The sequence below is a fragment of the Hippichthys cyanospilos genome, chromosome 2 (assembly GCF_059441005.1).
Source record: "Hippichthys cyanospilos isolate Australia breed blue-spotted pipefish chromosome 2, RoL_Hcya_1.0, whole genome shotgun sequence".
Lineage (NCBI taxonomy): Eukaryota > Metazoa > Chordata > Actinopteri > Syngnathiformes > Syngnathidae > Hippichthys > Hippichthys cyanospilos.
Genome location: NC_142370.1, coordinates 5,384,324 through 5,403,396, shown reverse-complemented (window position 1 = coordinate 5,403,396; position 19,073 = coordinate 5,384,324). Strand labels below are relative to the sequence as shown.

Sequence of the window (19,073 nt, the reverse complement as noted above, 5' to 3'; positions counted from 1 at the left end):
TTCTGTGTCGAAAACTGTCGTTTTCAATGCAAATGTTGAGCATGGTGAAAACAATTGGAAGTGGAAAAACTCATTCAATGCCATATATTTTCACATTTTTCTTTTTAAGAGTCCAGACATTCAATCCCAGATAAATATCTGGAAATTAAAGTGCCAATCAGTTTCTTGAAGGTCGAGTATCAATGTAACACTTAAGTATCTGGGATTTAGTGTCCGGACTCTTAAAAAAAACATAAATATACGTCCATGGCATTGAATGAGTGAATACATTTTTAAAAATGTAATAATTGTGTAATTTGTCAAAATGCGTTTTGTGTCTACAATTGCTTGCTAATGAGGCGATGAAGACAGCAAAGCTAAAGCGGCATTTTATTTTATAATGCCGTTTTTAACTAAATAATTGGAAATCGTGATAATGTGGTGTGCAATTTGCAATGATTTTCTAAACTTCAGCATAGCTGAAAAGTAACATACTGTACTTGTTGGCAAATTGAATCTGTTGGTGAATAAAAATGGCAATTATTTTTGGCTTAAATTTTTTTTTTTTTTTGAGGGTCCTTAGAAATACTGCTTTCTGAAAGGCGTCCCTGACTCCATAAAGCTTGAGAACCCTCGGTCTCGTGAGTTAATAGCTTGCTACCTACTAGATGTTAACTGACTTACCGCCATTCACAGGATGGAGGAGATTGTGGGGGGCCAAGGACAGCGTGAGACGTCCAAGGTGGACCGACCTCTGTTACCAGCCCCCCGCAACAAGCCATGTCTCGGCTGCCATCCATGCAAATGATGGTTTGATAATTTAATAACCGAGTCAGCGTGATCTGTCCTTTTTCTTCCAATTTTCGTCAGGCGAGGGTTGCGTTCCATCATCAGAAAATAAACACCATCCATCATCCTTGTCATGATTAGCAACTGACAGGCCAAGCTGTGCTGAGCATAAATATTCTGTAATGGGGCAGCCGGGGCAACTCCAATGGTTCTCACATTGTTAGACCAGCCTCGTTGGTTGGAGTCTTACAGCACTGACTGACTGTTCAGTCCAAACACAGGAAATCTGGAAGAAGCCTTAAGCCGCCCCACTCCCACCTCGAATTGCGGGGAAACACGATGCTCGGAATTTCTGCGAGTACCGAAATAATCCAACTTTGAGGAGCATCATCCTTGCATCAGGTGTTGAATGATTAATGCTCCTGTGATCGCAATGTTCTTGTCACAAAGACTCTGTTTACATGATGTTATAACATACCCGTGTTTACTGAAGCAATGTGGTGGCCGGTCTTTGTTCTCGGACCCGGAATAGGGCCGGGTCAGTTTTTATTGGGTTGCCAATTAAGCAAAACGCTGTAAGCTATTTTATTGATCGTCAAACCATCACACACAATGTCTGGGCAATGAGTTTGTTGTAAATCAATTCATACCCATTATGTTCTTTATCTATAATGTATACTGCATCTTTCCATGTAATGGAAAGGCATGACGTATTTTATTAAACTTGAGCTCGGAGCTAGAAAAAGGTGGGAGGAAAATAATCTGCTTCGCTCATTCCAGTATTCTGTCTAAATGGTGTGATGGTGTCGTTTGGTAGTCGGGCTCTCATCAGAATACAGCACCCGTCGTTCCCAGCACAACTTTGCAGGTTTGAAACCTCCAGAAGGTGCACTGGCTGATAAGGATGAGAGTTCACAGCTGTGGGAGGCTTTAATGAGGACCTCCATCCTCTGAGCCCCGAGAGGAGAGACCTGAAGGCGGTAAGCGGGAAGGTGGCGACGTTGACCTCCCTCAGCTGCGGCCTGAAACGCAGACAAGTTGCTCCCGGGAAGCGCGCGGCTCCGAGCGTGGACCGACCGCACCGAAGCTCTCAAACATTTCTTGTCCAACCTTGCTGACGTATTGGCAGTGTTGGGAGTAATGCGTTACAAAAGTAATGTAATGGCTGTGATGCATTACTTTCTGCTGTCGCGTGGTAGTGTAATATATTACACACAAAAAATATTTTACTCGGTGCAAACGAGAGTGACGCAATGCGTTCCGATGCATTTTTAACATGAGCGTTTTTTTTTTTTTTTTTATTTCCCCCAAATTCACCAAAACACCGTGAGATCGGAAGAGAAAAGTCCAAAGCAAAACATTTAGTTATTCGGACCTACTACAGCAGAGATGAGTGCAGTAGCAGCAGACGGCAGGTCGAACATGGACTATGTACACGAGATGGACATACACCCATTTCGAAACCTTGTCAATGAGATCCCAAGGTAAGCTAACGCTAATTTTCACTGTACAATTGCTATAGGCTATAAATAGTTCTGGTCAATGTGTATCAAGATGAAGCATGTAAAAACTCATGTTAAAGAGTGCCTTGAACACAATAACTACGATGTAAGCTAGCTGCTCACGTTAGCCCCACCGAAACCATTTATTTTTGAAACGTCTTTCCCTAAATTAACCGCCTGAACTTGAATTTGAATGTGAACATTGAAATAAAAACTATCTGCCTAAAGCATAAACAATGCATCACTATGATGCATTATGCACTATGAACTAAGTAATAAAGGGATTAAAATACAAAAAAGACTGTGTATGTTGTCTTTAAAGGTTTACAAGACATTTCAGACCAAATGATTTGTAGTGTTTTGAGGCTTAAGCCAACCTTCCACTGGATGCAAAATTAGTGTAATGAGCTCCATACTCCATAATGCAATTGTAGTGTAGTGCCTTATGCTTCAAACACGGTAGTATGGTAATGTAACTAATTACTTTCAAATGACAGTAGTAAGTCATAAATAATGCATTACAGTTTTGAAGAAACTTTTTTTTAAGATTTTAGTGTCCAAGCCATCCTACCATCCAACTCCAGTGTCACATGAGACCTCAGCTTCAAACATTGCCCAATGCGTCTTAGCAAGGGTCTTTTACCACAGCTTGTTAGCGTTCACATATGAAGGAATGTTGAACAACAGATGAGAGCAAGTTTGTCCCATTTTTTATTTTTTTAGCATTTGCGAGTCAAGGAATCGAAATCCCGCTGTTGGGTTGTTTTCTCTGAGATGAGCTGCTAATACGACAAAGTTGGCCAAACATATGGCGCGCTTTTGTAAAGCAGATGTTCTTTTGCATAGCAGCACATCATGAATATTCATGCGGTCTTAGCTCATGACACCAGGGTGCCAGCACTCGCCATGCAGCGCTCCGTTCCATCACATCCAAGTTCACAAGTGCTGCTGTTTGTTCAAGTGTAAACCTAGTTCTTATGATGTGATGCTGGACATTTTAGTCATGGCACAGGCTGCAGGTGCTTAAAGAGCCCTTTTTATCCCTTCAGACTGATCTGCGCTGACCCAAGTTTCCGAGGATGAACATTATTCCGAGGTCCTTCGTTAATATTGAGTAGGCGCTGACATGGGGAGGTGGCCCCCTTGCAATGAGAGCGGCTTCAATAATGCATGCGTCCCTCAGGGGCCGCCATGCAAAGAGTGCAAGGTGATTTGGATAATCTCTGACAGACGTCGTTTAGCCACTTGCTCTGATTTTATCAGACACTGACCTGCATACTAGCATCTGCCTCACGTTTTGCTGTCTGAACAACACTTTACTGCTGACACTTAAATCCAGAACCTTTTTTTTTTGGTTTTTTAATGCACTCATCAACTTAGCAAGGGAAATGGATCAGTAACTCAACCCATGAGGTCATTTCCATATTTCTCTAATAGAAATGAATGAGGCGTCTGCATGTGCCGAAAACTATCCATCATCTGCGCTGACACGGGTGGCTGGAGCACAGAGCCGCCATCCGGCCTTGTTAGCGCAACGCGTTTGTAATGCGGTCATGATTGCGAGTCGGACGATGTATGATGGCGTTATCCTGAGGTGGTCAGCCAATCTCCTTAATGTCGGAGTGCCTCTACTGAGTTTACTGGCATTTCCTCACTTAAGCCAATGCGAGACAAAGAAGAGGAAAAACATTTGGATAAAACAGTTCCTATCGGTGGCGATACGTACATTTTACACTTACGCCATCAGTGGTGTCCGACTCCAATAAATAACTCTCGGAAGCACACGTACGCATTACTGTGCTAAGCCTTTAAACAGAAATAAATCCGCAGTTAAGACTTATCACTATACGTGATATTGTCAAAATAAAATAAAATAAATACAAAATAAAAGGACATTTAAAATGATATGTGCACAAAGAGCGGGCAAGCTTTGACAAGATTGTACGCTAAATTACAAATCGCAGTTTAATACAAGAACATCATTTTATTTATTGACCCTTAATTGAATATGTTGCGGAAAGAGAAAACTATATTGTAGCCAAGAAGGCTGTGTTGGAGCACTTCATCCATACAGCAGCTCACACCAACGAGCGGTCACATATGACTCAACAATGTCACTTTTATTCCTCTAATTTGTATTGTTGTCAAAGAAGCAGACCTTGATGGCTTGAGTACATTCAGACCAGTGACTGTGAGTAAACTGTAAGCAAGGGCAGTTGGTGTTAAAAGAGGATGTGGAAGATAAATTTGGACGGAAGTGATGACACACTCTGGTAACCCCTAACGAGACAAGAATAAGATTCCATTTGTCTTCAAATCTCGAAATGATCGGTCTCGAGCCCGATCAGGTCAGCAGACCAGCTGCTCCCTGAAGTCTCAGAGGGGACAGCCCAGGGGTCACCAGGATCACATGAGTAGCCTGTAGTCCTGTTCTGCAACTAGTTTAGACATTGTGATTTTCTAGTTTGTTTTTTTTTTTAAATAGAATTTTACCAATCTTTATACATATCACATTTACATTAAATTTGACACTTGAGTAACACATTTACTGTAGCTGTTTTTTAATTATTGAAAGAAATCATTAACACGATTGGTGTCTTCACATAAAAGGCTATAACAATTACATTATGACAGATAGTTTGAGCAAATTTGTGACACGAGACAACCAATCAGTTTCTTGAAGGTCAAAACAGGTAACTATATAGCGTGGCGTAAGCTATAACTGAACATTAAAAACTAAAGCGCTTGAAGAATTCTTAACAGAGTAAATGCCATCTTAATGCCCATGCGTGTGAACAAGGATGGACTTTTTAGGTAGCCCATTTTAGTAACAAAGGATTCAATTTGACAAGTGTATTTGCTACTTTTCAGCCACACTGAAGTTAACGAAATAAATAGATAAGTGCAAACAGGGTCAATTTCCCCCCAAATAGGTTGCTGCCAAATAGTTCGTCAAAAAGAACATTCTCAAATAATATGCTGCTTTAGCTTTGCTGGCATCATTGCCTCGTGTAGATACAAAACGCTGTTTGAAATGTTCTAAATCAGTGGTCCCCAACCCCCGGTCCGTGGATCAACTGGTACCGGGTCGCGTGGGCTGCACCCGAAATAATGTTTTGGAGATGATTTAGTTTAATGGCACGCGTGCACCAAACGCGAACGAGGCAAAAAAGCGGAGCGTTTTATATTGTAGTCAACGGAGTTCACGTGACGAGGCGCGAATGCACGTCGGGCGACACGAGGGACGCGAATGGAGCGACGCAAATGGCTGCGTGCGGTCAAGAGAAGCGTTATTTTTTGTTTACTTTTTCCGCGTTTCGAGTCGCCACAGCCAGTCAACTTCGGGAACATTCAACGGCTCACGCAGGTGGCAGGAATGAATCGTGGCGGCCGCTTTGCGTTCACCGGGAGCGATCCAACACGGCCAGCTGAGCTTTCAATACGAAACGGAGCCAAGCAAGAGCCATCACCTGGCTCGGCGAAAGGCGGAAGCGAGAACTTGGGACAAATGGTATGCGCAGCGTTTGCTTCACTTAACAGCTGTCGAATCGTAGTTACTGTGCTGAGCTAACGATAGCGCAGCATTGTCAGCACAATATTTAGCACGGTCTCGGCCACTCGATTGCGACATTGAAACTTTTATTTTTTGGCAGGCGAGTATTGCCGCAAAGAATAAAGGTGCTGTCGGTGGCTCTGCAGATCAAATCCCAGAAAAGGGAAAGTTCTCAGCAATGCTCTTCTTTCCGGATCTACCGTGAAGTGCACAGCAAGCTCGCTCCACTCCCCTCCCCTCTCCTCGCGCGATTAAAAAAAGTGGACAAAAAGTACAACAGCCACAGAAAGCCCCGTCCATACGTTTGTGATGTGGTTTTTAGAGCAGCCAGCACCCTGGTCTGGACAAGCGATACTTAAGAACATTAAGTACATTAAATTCCAGACACTTAAGTATTAAATCAATACTTAATTGAATACATATATATATATATATATATATATATATATATATATATATATATATATATATATATATATATATATATATTTTTTTTTTTTTTATATACCCCACTTTGAAAACTGCCGCCTCAGAGCTCTGAGAGTGACTAAAGAACTGAAGCAAGCAGGCTCTCTGCCCACCATGAATTTGGGCTCACCAAAGATTCCGATTGAAATTCCTTCAATACAGCCCGTGAAGTCAAAACGCACGTTTGTGAGCTAATGAATTATTCGAGTCATATGAGTCGTGGCACGGGCCTTCGGGAGCAGGTTGAATATTCCAACAATAATTAGAATTTCCTGAATGTTTCGAGATGGGAAAATGTTGATGAAGCTTTTACAGCAGGCGGTGATGAGTGGTTCTAACAAGTAAGTTCTGCCATCAATAAACGAGCGTGCCGTTAGTGAGATCTTAGTGCGTTGCCACCTCCGCTTGGACCTGAGCCCGCGGCTGTTTTCCCTCCCACTTCCCATCTCTAAGAGAAGAAGGAAGTTGAGATCAAACGTGTCCGTGGCTGAGTTCCCTGACAGACTGCAATCATTTGTTCCTGCTGCGAGCGCTGAGCACCGCCTCCCGCAAGCGCTCAGCCGCTTTGTTGTGTGCGTTTGAGCACGCCGTCCTCTGGGCCGCGCTGTCACAGCTCATACTCAAATACAGCCCGGCTAACCGTTCCCCCCTGTTAGCGTCCTTTTTCATCACTTTCCCAGCCGCAATTGACACAATGGCCGCCTCTTGTTAGGGAGGTAGGATGAGGTCAAAGGAAACCCTTTCAACGCTTGCATCCACAGACAACAAGAAAGATGTGAGGAATGAGAGGGCCAAAGTTACTTTCAGACACTCAGCAGAACCCCCTCATGCCAGAACCCCGACAGGGATATGGGGTAGTGTTGTACTTTGGTCGAACCGGGCTTTTACACACCACTAGGTCTTGGGAAACTGCTCTGATGTAACGAGTGTGTATATGCATTCAAAATCTGCATTAGCGATGCTAACAAACATCAACATTGGAGTGACTGAAAGCTAACTAATACCAGCAATAATGGTGGCAATAACATGAAATGAAATCCCAGCGGTTCAATACACACCTATCTTCACATTCTAGTGGCATTAAGCACAATTTCCATCCACAACAAGCCACTGCTATGTCCACTGTTAACAAGGTAGCTTGTTTTGTCAATGAACCATCTCGTACTGCAGAAACGTATTGGTCATATGTGCTATATATGAGTGTTGCTATAGGTCACGCTGATTACTATGTTTTATTATGTATTGTAGGTGTTTGCTGATAACTTTCACTCAGGCATATTTATATTATTATCATTGTTGTTATTATTATTATTATTATTATTATTATTAGTAGTAGTAGTAGTAGTAGTAGTAGTAGTAGTAGTAGTAGTAGTGGTATAAAATACCGACGTGGCAAAAAATCCCACGGCCTGTAACCTAGTCAATGGAAGTGGGAATTGTGTTACTCATTTCCTTAGTATCCTAGACTTATAAACAAGTATTATAAGCCACAAGCTTTATTTATTTTGAAAAACAAGAAAAAGGAATCAGTATTGAAAAGGATCCAAAAGCTAGACATATAATCTGATCGAATTTTTACTCGATGTAAACCTCTGTTTTATTTGTTTTGATGTTGTCCTAAATCAAAAATGGTGTAATATTCCAGGGAATCCAAGGGAAAGAGCTGTTATTTTTGTTGCCAGCACATCTTCATCAAGGACAACACTAGAAGAGTTTTTTTACAATTATGTTTCTGGAAATTTGAAAATAATATTTGCACATGAGGTCGGCTCACTGTTCATTTTTATGTAGTCACAGTCACAGGAAATAAACATGGAAGATGATGAGTGTGGAAGAAATGATAGCACTGGTGCATTTTAGAAGCCGAGTCATATCACCTGTGTACAAGCCAGGCACTTGCATGAACTTGCTGGAAAAGTTCGATTGTTTACATGCTACTTACAAATATGGCTTGTAAAAAAGAATAAATTGTACAAGGACAGCGGATTGAAGCGGCAGCAACACTGGCTTCGTCACTTTTTTTTTTTTTTTTTTTTTTATCAGTTGAATGACCGCCAGGAAACACTTCGATGTCACACATCAGTCTCAGGAATATGTCCTTCAAAAGACTCCAAAATAAGCCCAGGTGGCAACGATGGCAGCGTGAGTTCTGGAGCAGACCTGGATTCAGCATTCTCGCAATCAAGTTCATGTGTTCCTCAATCTTACACTCTTCATTCAAACTGGAAAGCAGCGTGACACTAATTCCAGGAAAAAGGATTTGGCCGATGTAATACTAAGCCGTGTCACTGGGTGTGTTGCAACTTCATATTAAGCTTTGGGTTCTTTTGGTGTTACTGCCTGATTTGATTCCTGCAACGTATCAGGTGAGGAGATTGCACGGTTCCATCCTTCAAATTGAACTTGCGCATGCTAACATATTGATATACTTCATGTGTGACTTAGAGAAGATAAGGCTCTGCGCTATTAACGCATTTGTTTCCTAAATCGTATTATTAGGTTTTTTACACGTCGAGACATTCAATCCCGGGTACCTAGTTATATTTTTCTCAAATGTTTTCACGTGTTTGCTGAAAGGAAGGTCTAAAAAGGTCTGACGATAACAGTGTATTGTCTCGGACTTGCTCGAAGGTTGGTTAGCGTGTGGGTGTGGTGGAGGCGATCCTCTCATTGCATGCAGCCTTGACAAGTAAACGTTTCTCACTGTCTCTGGAATAGTGTTCACTCCACCGAGAACATCAGAGCTATTGTAATGGCGCATTTGTGGCACGTGAAGAGAATCCACAAAAACTTGTCCAGAGCAGGAACCCCTAAAGGATGCTGAAGAAGCTCGGAGATGAACTTTCCCAATTTATGGCAGAAGCGTAGTTTGTAAACCTTCAGCGGCTGTCGCATACAGGAGTTGCCCAGGAACTGATTGGCCCGACTGGAATAGGGTGAGATACCGTTCAAAATGGCCATTGCAGGCGTCATGGGTTGAATGAGAGGTCCGGTTCGCGCAGCAAGGGGAAGAGTTGCCTGAAAAGTGGAGGCTGAGGGTGTCGAGTGAAGCGTTTGTCGCGGAACTATGAGAGACTTCCCAGAAGACCCGGAACCACCGCCTCAACTCTGCGAGAGGATCACTGCAAAGGAGAACGTTTCCGGATTGCTTGTGTCCACTCGGGCAGCAGTGGGAAATATTGGCTTTGCGGTAGATTGACAGAAGTCTCTCACCTTCTTTTTCTTCTTGAAAAGCTCCAGATGAGGATGAGAGTTGAGCTGCCGCTGGATGCCGAAACGAACCGTTGCCGATTCTCCGCTATTGGAATCGTCGTTACCCAAAGCCTCCGCGGCGTTTCAAGTTCCCCCAGGCTTCCACCGCTCAACCCTGCCATTTCTACTCCACTGTCATTGTTGGTGGCCCCACCAAGCGGCGATGGTTTGCTGCTACACAGTGACCGGCCGCCAGGGCCGGACTGTTGCATCTACAAACGAGTGAGCAGAGATGAGATGAGATGAGATGAGATGAGATGAGATGAGATGAGATGAGATGGTCAACATTTGTCGCAAACACGGAGGAGGTCACAGTGATCCGAGGCGGTGATGAGACATTGTCATGCTTTGTGATGACAGCTAAGGCTAATCAGCTAGTCTACCGTGATGCTCCATCGGGGGCATACCATGGCACGGGGATAAGCCGGTCTTTTATCCTCGCCCAGCTTAATTGTAAATAATGAGTGTTTTCTTAGGAAGGGGCTGAAGAGGTGGGGGCGCTTCACAGATTACAGCCTATCTTAGTCTGTCTGTGAATAGGAAATGGGCAGGATGAAAGGAAGCTTGAGCCCGAGCCAGAGCAACGGGCCAATCTTCACAAGAGGCGACCGCGTTCTCTTCTGCCCAATCTTAGCATTGCTCCTCTACGGCGTTAAGGAACGCGAAGGCGCCCGGCTCCGATTTGTTATGCAAAATGTATTTCACCGACTTAAAAAGCGCCTCTGATACTACACCTTACAATTGAAGCGTTTGTTCTTTCAAATTAAACATGATCAATGTTGCTGCATTTTCTCCAGGCCAAAACCAGTATCCCTGTGAACCCTCAGTTGCCTCTCAGGCTCTAATATATTCTGTGCTAAAAAGCTGTCTTGATCACAGCTTGATGGTTGACTGTTTGCAGAGAGCAGCAAAACCAATTCCCACTGTGTGAATATTAATCCTGCAGTGGCTTTTATCATGTTCAGGCTGTGTGACGGCTCTCCACTGTAGGTTTCGACTGCAGCCTGACATGCCGGCTGCCACGGATGTGTAGTATTCTAATACAGCTAATGATTACATGTTCCTTCAATATTAATTAGAGTCAAGCCACAAAGAGACTCTTTCCCTTCAACGCAGATTTAAAGCAGGCCAGGAAAGTGTGTCGATGTACATTTGAATCTCACTTGATAGTAAAACGTAATACCGGTGGAGTCAACGAGATGGTAGAAAATGGCAAACGATGGCTTGAAATGGGAAACGCCAAAACCGAGCTCACCTCAACAAAGTCTGCCCGTAAGGAAAGAGAAATGCATGGACAAGGTTAGAATATAGGAGCAGGCTGTGCCAGAAGCCAAGAAAAGATTGTCATGCACAACTCTTACAAGAAATTGCGCGTGCAACGGTACATTTTAGTCCGCCTACTCCCGTAACGGTGCTATATTTGCTCGCAAGTATTCTTTCTTGTTCACTCATGTTCCGGGAAAGGATGAGTGTCTTACCACTGAATTTTCGGTCTTGATGGATTTGACATGCACATAGTCCTCAACACCTGTAAGGGAACTGTCGTCTGCAATTTTCTCAAGAATCCTCTCTGTATTAAGAGTCTGGTTCTCCCTGTTGTTTTTCGCCGCGAGCCTGGGCAACAGGTCGCTGCGGTGCCTCTTGGTGACGTGGGCCTCAGGGCCATGGACAGTTTTCACATGCTTCCTCAGGGAGCTGGGGTCCGTGTAGCGCTTGGTGCAGCCTGGGATCTTGCACACGTACGGTTTCTGTCGAGACAGGATCTCATGTCACTGATTTGCATCTGTCAGTCAGACATTCACTCAAATTTGATCATTCAATCATACTACCCCGATACTAGCTAACCTGCATTGGCTTGCAGTGTGCCTGGGGTGCGCTTTTGAAGTGTTGTTAATTGCTTATAAAAGTTTACACAGCTTAGCTCCTTCCTATCTCGTCGCATTAATATCACCGTACGTTCCGTCCTGACAACTTTGGTCATAAAACGCTGCTTTGGTAATGAACCCGCGGGCTAAAAAGAAGTCCGCTGGATCCCGGGCTTTTTCCGTTCGCGCGCCAGTGCTCTGGAAAGCCCTACCAATCCAAGTTTGTCACCTCTGAAATCTTTAAATCCCTAAACCCTAAAAACAAATTTCCACACTCAAGCATTTGGCAATGGGTGTGTCTCACTTCAGCTTCCTTCTCCTTCCCACGCCTTCTCCTGGTTTACCAAGGAGGCTAGACCGTGAGAGACAAATTAAATGCTGTCATGCAAACCTGCGCCGATCGACCGATGCGGGTTTTGTTAGGATGGACCCACTAGGCCAGACTCTTACCCGATCACCGGCCGTCAAGGCATCTTTGCACTGGATACTGTACTTACTGCTTAATATGGCAAAACGTGTTAACGTGTTATTTTTAGCACTCTGCATTTATTGCTACCTACTGAGCCTGGAAGGGGGCTCCTCCCACCTGCGGTCCCTTCTGAAGGTTTCTCATATTCCCCTGATTGGGTTTTTGAGTTTTTCCTTCCTTTTCTGAGCGCTTTGTGGAGGGGATGCCATCGAGATATTTCTCCTGTGAAGCCCTTTGAAACTGTGGTGATTCAGGGCTATATAAATAAACTTGACTTGACACGGAGTATGTCATTGTGAGTCACTGTGTCATTCAATGGACCCCTGTGAAAGCTGCGGTAAAATCAGCTCTGAATGACTATACCTCATTAGAGTGCGTCCGGTTCTGGTGCTTGGCTCGGTCTGAGGCGTTAGAAAAAGCCTTGTTGCATCCATCGTGCTCGCACACGTAAGGTTTCTCCCCGGTGTGAGAGCGCAGGTGGGTTTTCAGATTTTCTAGGCGAGAGTAGGCCTTGGAGCAGCCTTCAAACTGCGACCGGCAGATGAGACGCAAACAAGATGTCAGGACCGCTCTCTTGGAAAACGCCGCGTTAGTGCGTCCGTCATTCCCCTGGGGAGAGCCGGCCATTCTTCGGGCCGGCTGTTACCCACCGTGCACTTGTGCGGTTTCTCTCCTGTGTGTCGGCGCATGTGAACCACCAGCATGTACTGAGCCTTGAAGGGCTTCTGGGCCCGAGAACACTCCTCCCAGCGGCACACAAACTCTTTCTTCTCCCCATGGATGTGGTCATTATTGATGTGCTGTGGGACATGAGCACACAATTCACACTGTACCACTGAGACAAAAAAAACAACATTATCATCACAGTAAAAATTCATCGTGTTCCAGTTTATCATCCAATTTGAAGATTAGAATAATCAGTTCATCTAATTTCTGTATAGTGAATCATTTTCATGGTCACAGAGTGCTGCAGCCCATCCCGGCAGACTTCAACTAGTCCCTGAACTGGATGCAATCAGTCACAACAATTAAAATACTGTTTGTGTGTGTGGGTATGTGCGTGTTGTGAGGGTATGCGCGTGTGTGCAGGTGCGTGTGCGTGAATATTGAAATACGTACTCATATTCCCTTAAGCCTTTCACTCCCGTTGGGGAAAAAGCGTCCCACAGCTTTTCAAAAAAATGGCAGTGGGTATAGGAATGGTGGCAATAACATGAATGTCCCATCCATCCAGTCATCCATCTATCTACATACCATATGTAACAAGCACTCGGCCTTGGATGCTGTGACCGCTTTCCTTACGTGCACAAGCTGGTCTTGTGTTTCATACTCAGTGCCGCAGCCTTCCCAGTGGCAATTGGACTCATACATGGCTTCCGGCTCTGCTTTGCACTCATCTCGGTCTACGTCCACCTTAAGTTCCAATGAGATGCCTTGATGGTTTTGTGACGATACGCTCATTTTGGTCATCTGCGGGCCAACAATAACATAATGCCGGCTTAGGCTGGTTGTGTTACATATAACAAATACATGTGACTGCTGCTTGTTTTTTAGTGAATGAAAAGAAGTGATACCCACAGAAGGCCTTCAAAGCCTTCTATGCTGGCCTAAACAATACCAAAAGCACTGACCCCCATTTACAACTACTACAAAATTAACTTCCTGCGGTTCGATCTTCATTCCACATTTTAAAATGCACAGTGCTTTATCAATGTATTCATTTATGTTTGTCCAATCAGATTTCAGCTTCTATGTATTGTCTTATCAATGTACATTGTACAGTAATTTTTCAAGGTCATTCAGACTCAGCGTTGCTGCCCGCATTTGATACAACTCAGCAGCCACTGCTGAAAAGTTTGCACAACCTAAAATAAATGTTCAGATTTATTGACGGTATTCCATTGACCATAGGTTAACCAGGATGTCTAGATTTTGGGAAACAAAATGACAAAACTAAGAGGAAAATTTTCACCAGTACTGACAAAATTGTGTCAAAAAATGATATTTGAGTTGGTCATATATTGTAATTCTCTGCTTAGACCCCTTTGAAATGATATATTAGGAGTTGGTCTAGGTCATAGGTGTCAAACTCAAGGCCTGGGGGCCACATCCCTTTTGCCACATCATTTTACGTGGCCCACAAATTGACGATTTTACTTAAAGTTTCTAGCTAAAAATACCAAACTTGCATTTTGTCTTCAACTTTTAAACATTTTGGGTGGGGAAAAAAAGAACAAACAAACTTTTTTTTTTATTATTATTCCTAATCCCTCTTTTGAACAGTTTTGGACGGCCTCTGATTTCAAAACTCGGTAAGTCTGACACCCCAGGTCTAGGTGAAAAAGACATTCCTCTCAAACTTTCGGAAACTTTTTAAGTTCCGATAAATGGTAAGGAAATCACCCTATGTTTTAAGGCTTTAAAAAAGTTTGTTCTCTCAACAGAAGAAGAACAAATAATTGGGCAAAAATTATTTGGCCTCAACCCTAAAACAACTTGGAAAGATTTGTTTAAGCTTATTTCTACATGTGTGTGCGTGTCTGTAGGTGTGTGTCCACGTGTGTATGCGTGCATGTATGTGTGCGTGTGTGTTTAATGAGGTCATATCACCCCCATGGGATATTTGATTTGAGAGCTTTGTCACAAGATTATTTGCCATCTAGTGAAAAGAGAGTTTTTTGATATTTTGTCATGAATACTGGACATATATATTTTTAGCATTAAACTTAATGCAGTTTATGCCAATTCATGTCAACTGCGTTGCATGCATTACGACATTGCGGTAGGACCAATTGTGATGTCAGGCTGCATAAATTGCAATTATCAGTCTGCCACAGCCGTTTCATCTGTTACTGATGGAAAACATTGCATACAATGACTATATCCAGAAATGATGAAAACACAACATTATTTACATCAGGGGTACCCAACCTTTTTATCAACACGAACCGGTCAAGGCTTGGGGGTGGGGCTTCGAATGACAAATATAAAGTGCCCCACTAACCACAAACTAATGGAAGCATTCAGCTTGCTTTAGTCTTGAAAAAACTTTTGAGGCTGCCGCCTCAAAATGTATAAAAATATACAGTACACAAATTACATTGATTAATCAATCACGTAACTGAATTACGAATGCTATTCATGTCATACAACATGTTAATGGATTGCAATTGAGTACTTCTCAATAGAAAACCTTTGCATATGTAAACATATACCAAAGGGAAATACCTGGCACAAATGGAAATGCAAGCAAACATTTTTTTTAATCGCTTGTCCTGCTGGTGCCTATCCCAGCTATCGTTGGGTAGCAGGCGGGATTTTACCCTGAACAGGTCGTCAGCCAATCTCAGGGCACAAAGAGACCAACGGCTATCCACACTCACACACACCTAATGGCAATTTAGAGTGTCCAACATAACTACCCTACATGTTCTTGGGTTCAGCGACCCCTGCTATAGAAAAAAAGCGGCTATAGAAAATGGATGGATGGATGGATATATGTATATAAATATATATGGCAAGCACTGAAGAAGGAAAACTAACCTTTTTAATGTAAACCATCCAGTGAAAATCGTACGTTCTTAATGGCTGTCTTTACACACGTACAGTTGTGCTCATAAGTTGACGTATTTCTAATGTATATCAATTTATGGTTCACAACAGTGACTTTCTGAATGTCACTCTTCATTTTTTTCTGCTTTTCGGCCACTGTAGCTTGGGTCAAAAAACATTTATCTCAAATATTTGAGGAAACAAATTATGCCCCTCTTTGTGCAAATACCTGAAGTTTTGTCAAACCTCCTGAACATCTTGGTCAGGCTGGCTCTTCAACGAAATGATGATCCGCCACGGATGCACGTGCAATCGTGCATGTGAACATGCTGACGGCAGCGTGTTTGTGTCTGGCCCGGGCGCCCGATCTTCATCAATTGTGGTGGCCCCAAGACGCCTGCGCATGGCGCCGCACTCATGCATCACGCACAAACCTGCCTCGCCGTCCACAAGCAGGCGGGAATTTGTCACAGAACCAGAAAAAAAAAATCCTCACATGACGGCAAAGCCACTGGCCAATATTTCATGAAAATGAAGTACACTGGCACAGTTTACACTATCCCGGGAGAGCGGGGCTGTTGGAGGGGTGTAATGAGGGTGCGGGGCGACGCAAAGCTCTTATGGTGCATGTGGACTTTTTCTAAATCTGAAATGTGCTTCACAAGGAGGTCAGAGGAGGGAGCCATTGTTGTTGGAGATGCACTCGGCAGTGAACTTGGTACCTTGGATTCGGGCTTAACCTTTGACCTCTTGCTGATGACAGGGTCAACTGTGCAGCTGGTGACTGAGTCTCTGCCACGGTTCTGAAAAGAACAACACATTTGCTTGCAAAATCAATATTAACTCATTCACTATATACGTTAGGACTGGGCTGACAATGAAGAAGTTAACTCATTTACTGCTATTGACGGGCTATATAAGTGAAAAATCCTTAACTGGGCTAGCAGTGTATACCATGTTTGTCTGTGTACAAAAAGAGTTAGTTTTCCTCATTTTCAACCACCGTATTGGGAGGTGAATTTTTTTCCCCATATCTGTGTTTGGATAACATTAATTCGAATGCAAAATAAATCATATCATGTCATTTACAAGACTTAAAATGATTATATATAGCTCAAATTCGATATAGTATGCATCCGTTTTAACGTGTTTGCACTTTCAAACGCATTTCTGTTTCGTCGAGTGCCGCCTTATTGCCTCTTTGTTGTCAACAACAAGGCTGCAAGGAATTTTTCAGGCGGACATTGACGGATTATGAAAAGGAAAAGACGGCTTGACTTGTCTCCTTCAGCCCTTCGACGTATGCTCGAACAAGCCGGCATGGATGTCGGCAGGTGGGGGGAGGAACAGCGAAGGGCAACCTTCTACGCTCCAATCTCATAACAGTTGTCACTTAGGTGGAGAACGTCCCATGTAAGATGATCAGCAAATGATCATCTAAAGATCTCTATTTCAAACAAATTGGACAGGTCCGAAGATGATTACCCGTGGAAGAGTAACGAGGATGTTTGCACAAATGACGAGCAAGAAGTAGATTGAGTGATCTTATTCTTCCCTTTGTCAATAACCCATTAAGACTGCTTAGCATCAACCACTGCAGATTTATTGACTTACACATCACCGCACCCTACATCATGCAGTTAAATTTGCTAACTTTCAATGACAGACCAATTCATATTTAAATGATTTCCCATCAATTATACCTAAAATAGTATCTTATTCAAGGCACATCCAATGACAGTTTAAAACTTGTCACTGCAGAGTGTTCAGGGGAACTTCAGTTTTCCTGATGAATACATTCCAAATTGTTGGAGGTAAAACCGAATCATAGGAAAATTTAAGCGATATTCCCCAACAGGGAATAAGGTGAACACGTTTGTGTTCTGTTCTTGGCAATAGCTTTTATAGAGGCTATACAGCAGCGATGCTCATGCGGATACAGCAGCGACGCTCATGCGGTCGACTGCGGTGGACTGGTGGCCCGCCTGGCTATTGTTAGTCGCCTGCATGACACGGTACAACATGAAAACAAAACTCAGCCGAAAAAAAGAACACGGCGTTATCGAAAGTATCGAAATAAAACAAACCACAGCGTTGTTTACATCAAATGCTGATCACGCTATGAGATCATATAAAGATGATCAAGTAGTAGACCATCGTCATGGCCTTACTTCCGAGAGGTAGATCGAAATAAAGGTGGAGCAAGGCTGTTGGTTTTACTTGATATCCCACATTTCCTTTTGAAGCTTTGTCTGGTTTTCGTACAATGTTTGCTGAATCTGTCGTCCTTTGTTATGAGGTGCTACTTTAATTTTGTGACATCTCATCCTTTCCTGTCCTTCTTTGATTCCATGGTCACTTATTGAGGAGTCACACTTGTTAAGCACAAAATATGTTCCAAATGCTTTCAACAAACACGCGGGATTGACAATGATTCAAGAAAATACAGAATCAAGTTGTGAATGATGAGGAAACATTTTGTGGGTCCAGAAAATAAGCGACTGAGTCACGCAGGCAGATGTGTGAGTTTGGTAAGGACGGGCAACTAGGACAATATTTCAAACAAAAATCGTCAAAAAGTGAGTCACACAAAAAGTGAGCTTCCAATGTGTTGCTAAAATCAAGTGGTCGAAAGACCACTCAAATTCAAAAGCTCCGTCACGGTGAAATGACTTGGCCAATTGGAAGTGACAACACATTACGGGCCAAAGCTAAAAAGCTCAATTCTTTTTCATCTTTAAGATGCACCGATCATGTTTTCAGTAAATTTGTCTTTGTCATATTGTCTGTCCAACCATATGGTACATGTGGCATTTTCTTTTCCCCTAATCAAAGTTAATAAAAGAGTTTACTTGGGCAGCCAGATCTGTGCCATGAGCGGGACCGGACAGCGAGGAGAGGCCATGGCTTGGCTGGCAGTTGGGGTATGCAGCCGCTGGCTGGATGAGGGGCGGCGTGTGGCCCAAAGCCAGCAGCTGTTGGTAGACCACAGGACTGATGGGATGAGGGAGGGCCAAGGATGGGCTGCCGTTGCAAACAAACCAGTCAAACATGTTCATTAATATAAGCTCAAAGCGGCATACGCTGTTCCTGTGTTACTGTTCAAGTGTGTTTTTAAAATATAAAATGTGTTTAAAGCGTTTTGGGCCGCAGTACCTAAGTCCTCCGACCGACAGGTGTCCGTATGAGCTGCTAGCAAGCGAGCCGGAACGGGAGTTGTTGATGTACGCCACCAGTGAGCCCGGCGAGGTGCGTATCATTGTCTGAAAGTCCACACTGCTGTCACACGGCGGTGAGATGGATAGCGTCCTCTTCCTGCTCAGCCGGGGAGTGAGTCGTGACACTGGACGCACGAGGCAAAAACCTTTGAATCTCTGCCTCCTCTTTTTATGCATGTTTTCGTTTGCCGGAGACATATTTTGGAGCTTTGTCGTTTACGTTTTCGGCTTGTTTTCATTCGCTACAGACATTTTTTGCTCACAAAATCTGTGATTGTGGCTCTGTATTGAACAGCTGGGTGAACAGTCGGTCAAATCTACAGTATATTCTGCATGCAATTAAATAAGAATGTCCGTGCACAACAGTTTTGACTAAATGATAGAAATGTGATTTTGTAAAGTCAAGCTATGTGGCATTACATCACT

General features: G+C 43.3%; 1 protein-coding gene across 1 annotated transcript in view; it reads right to left on the bottom strand.

The window, feature by feature from the left end:
- Nucleotides 1-7,893: 7,893 nt before the first annotated feature.
- Nucleotides 7,894-19,073, bottom strand: part of LOC148426972 (transcription activator GLI2-like) — a 36,160-nt gene continuing 24,980 nt past the window's right edge. Inside the window, exons 6-14 of the mRNA XM_088409270.1 lie at nucleotides 18,586-18,772; nucleotides 18,282-18,453; nucleotides 16,152-16,232; nucleotides 13,180-13,347; nucleotides 12,528-12,677; nucleotides 12,241-12,405; nucleotides 11,022-11,291; nucleotides 9,505-9,755; nucleotides 7,894-9,413 (exon numbers count right to left, since the gene is read on the bottom strand). Of these exons, the coding sequence (XP_088265396.1) occupies nucleotides 9,143-9,413; nucleotides 9,505-9,755; nucleotides 11,022-11,291; nucleotides 12,241-12,405; nucleotides 12,528-12,677; nucleotides 13,180-13,347; nucleotides 16,152-16,232; nucleotides 18,282-18,453; nucleotides 18,586-18,772 (1,715 nt within the window). The 3' untranslated portion in view covers nucleotides 7,894-9,142. The remainder of the gene's footprint in view (nucleotides 9,414-9,504; nucleotides 9,756-11,021; nucleotides 11,292-12,240; nucleotides 12,406-12,527; nucleotides 12,678-13,179; nucleotides 13,348-16,151; nucleotides 16,233-18,281; nucleotides 18,454-18,585; nucleotides 18,773-19,073) is intronic.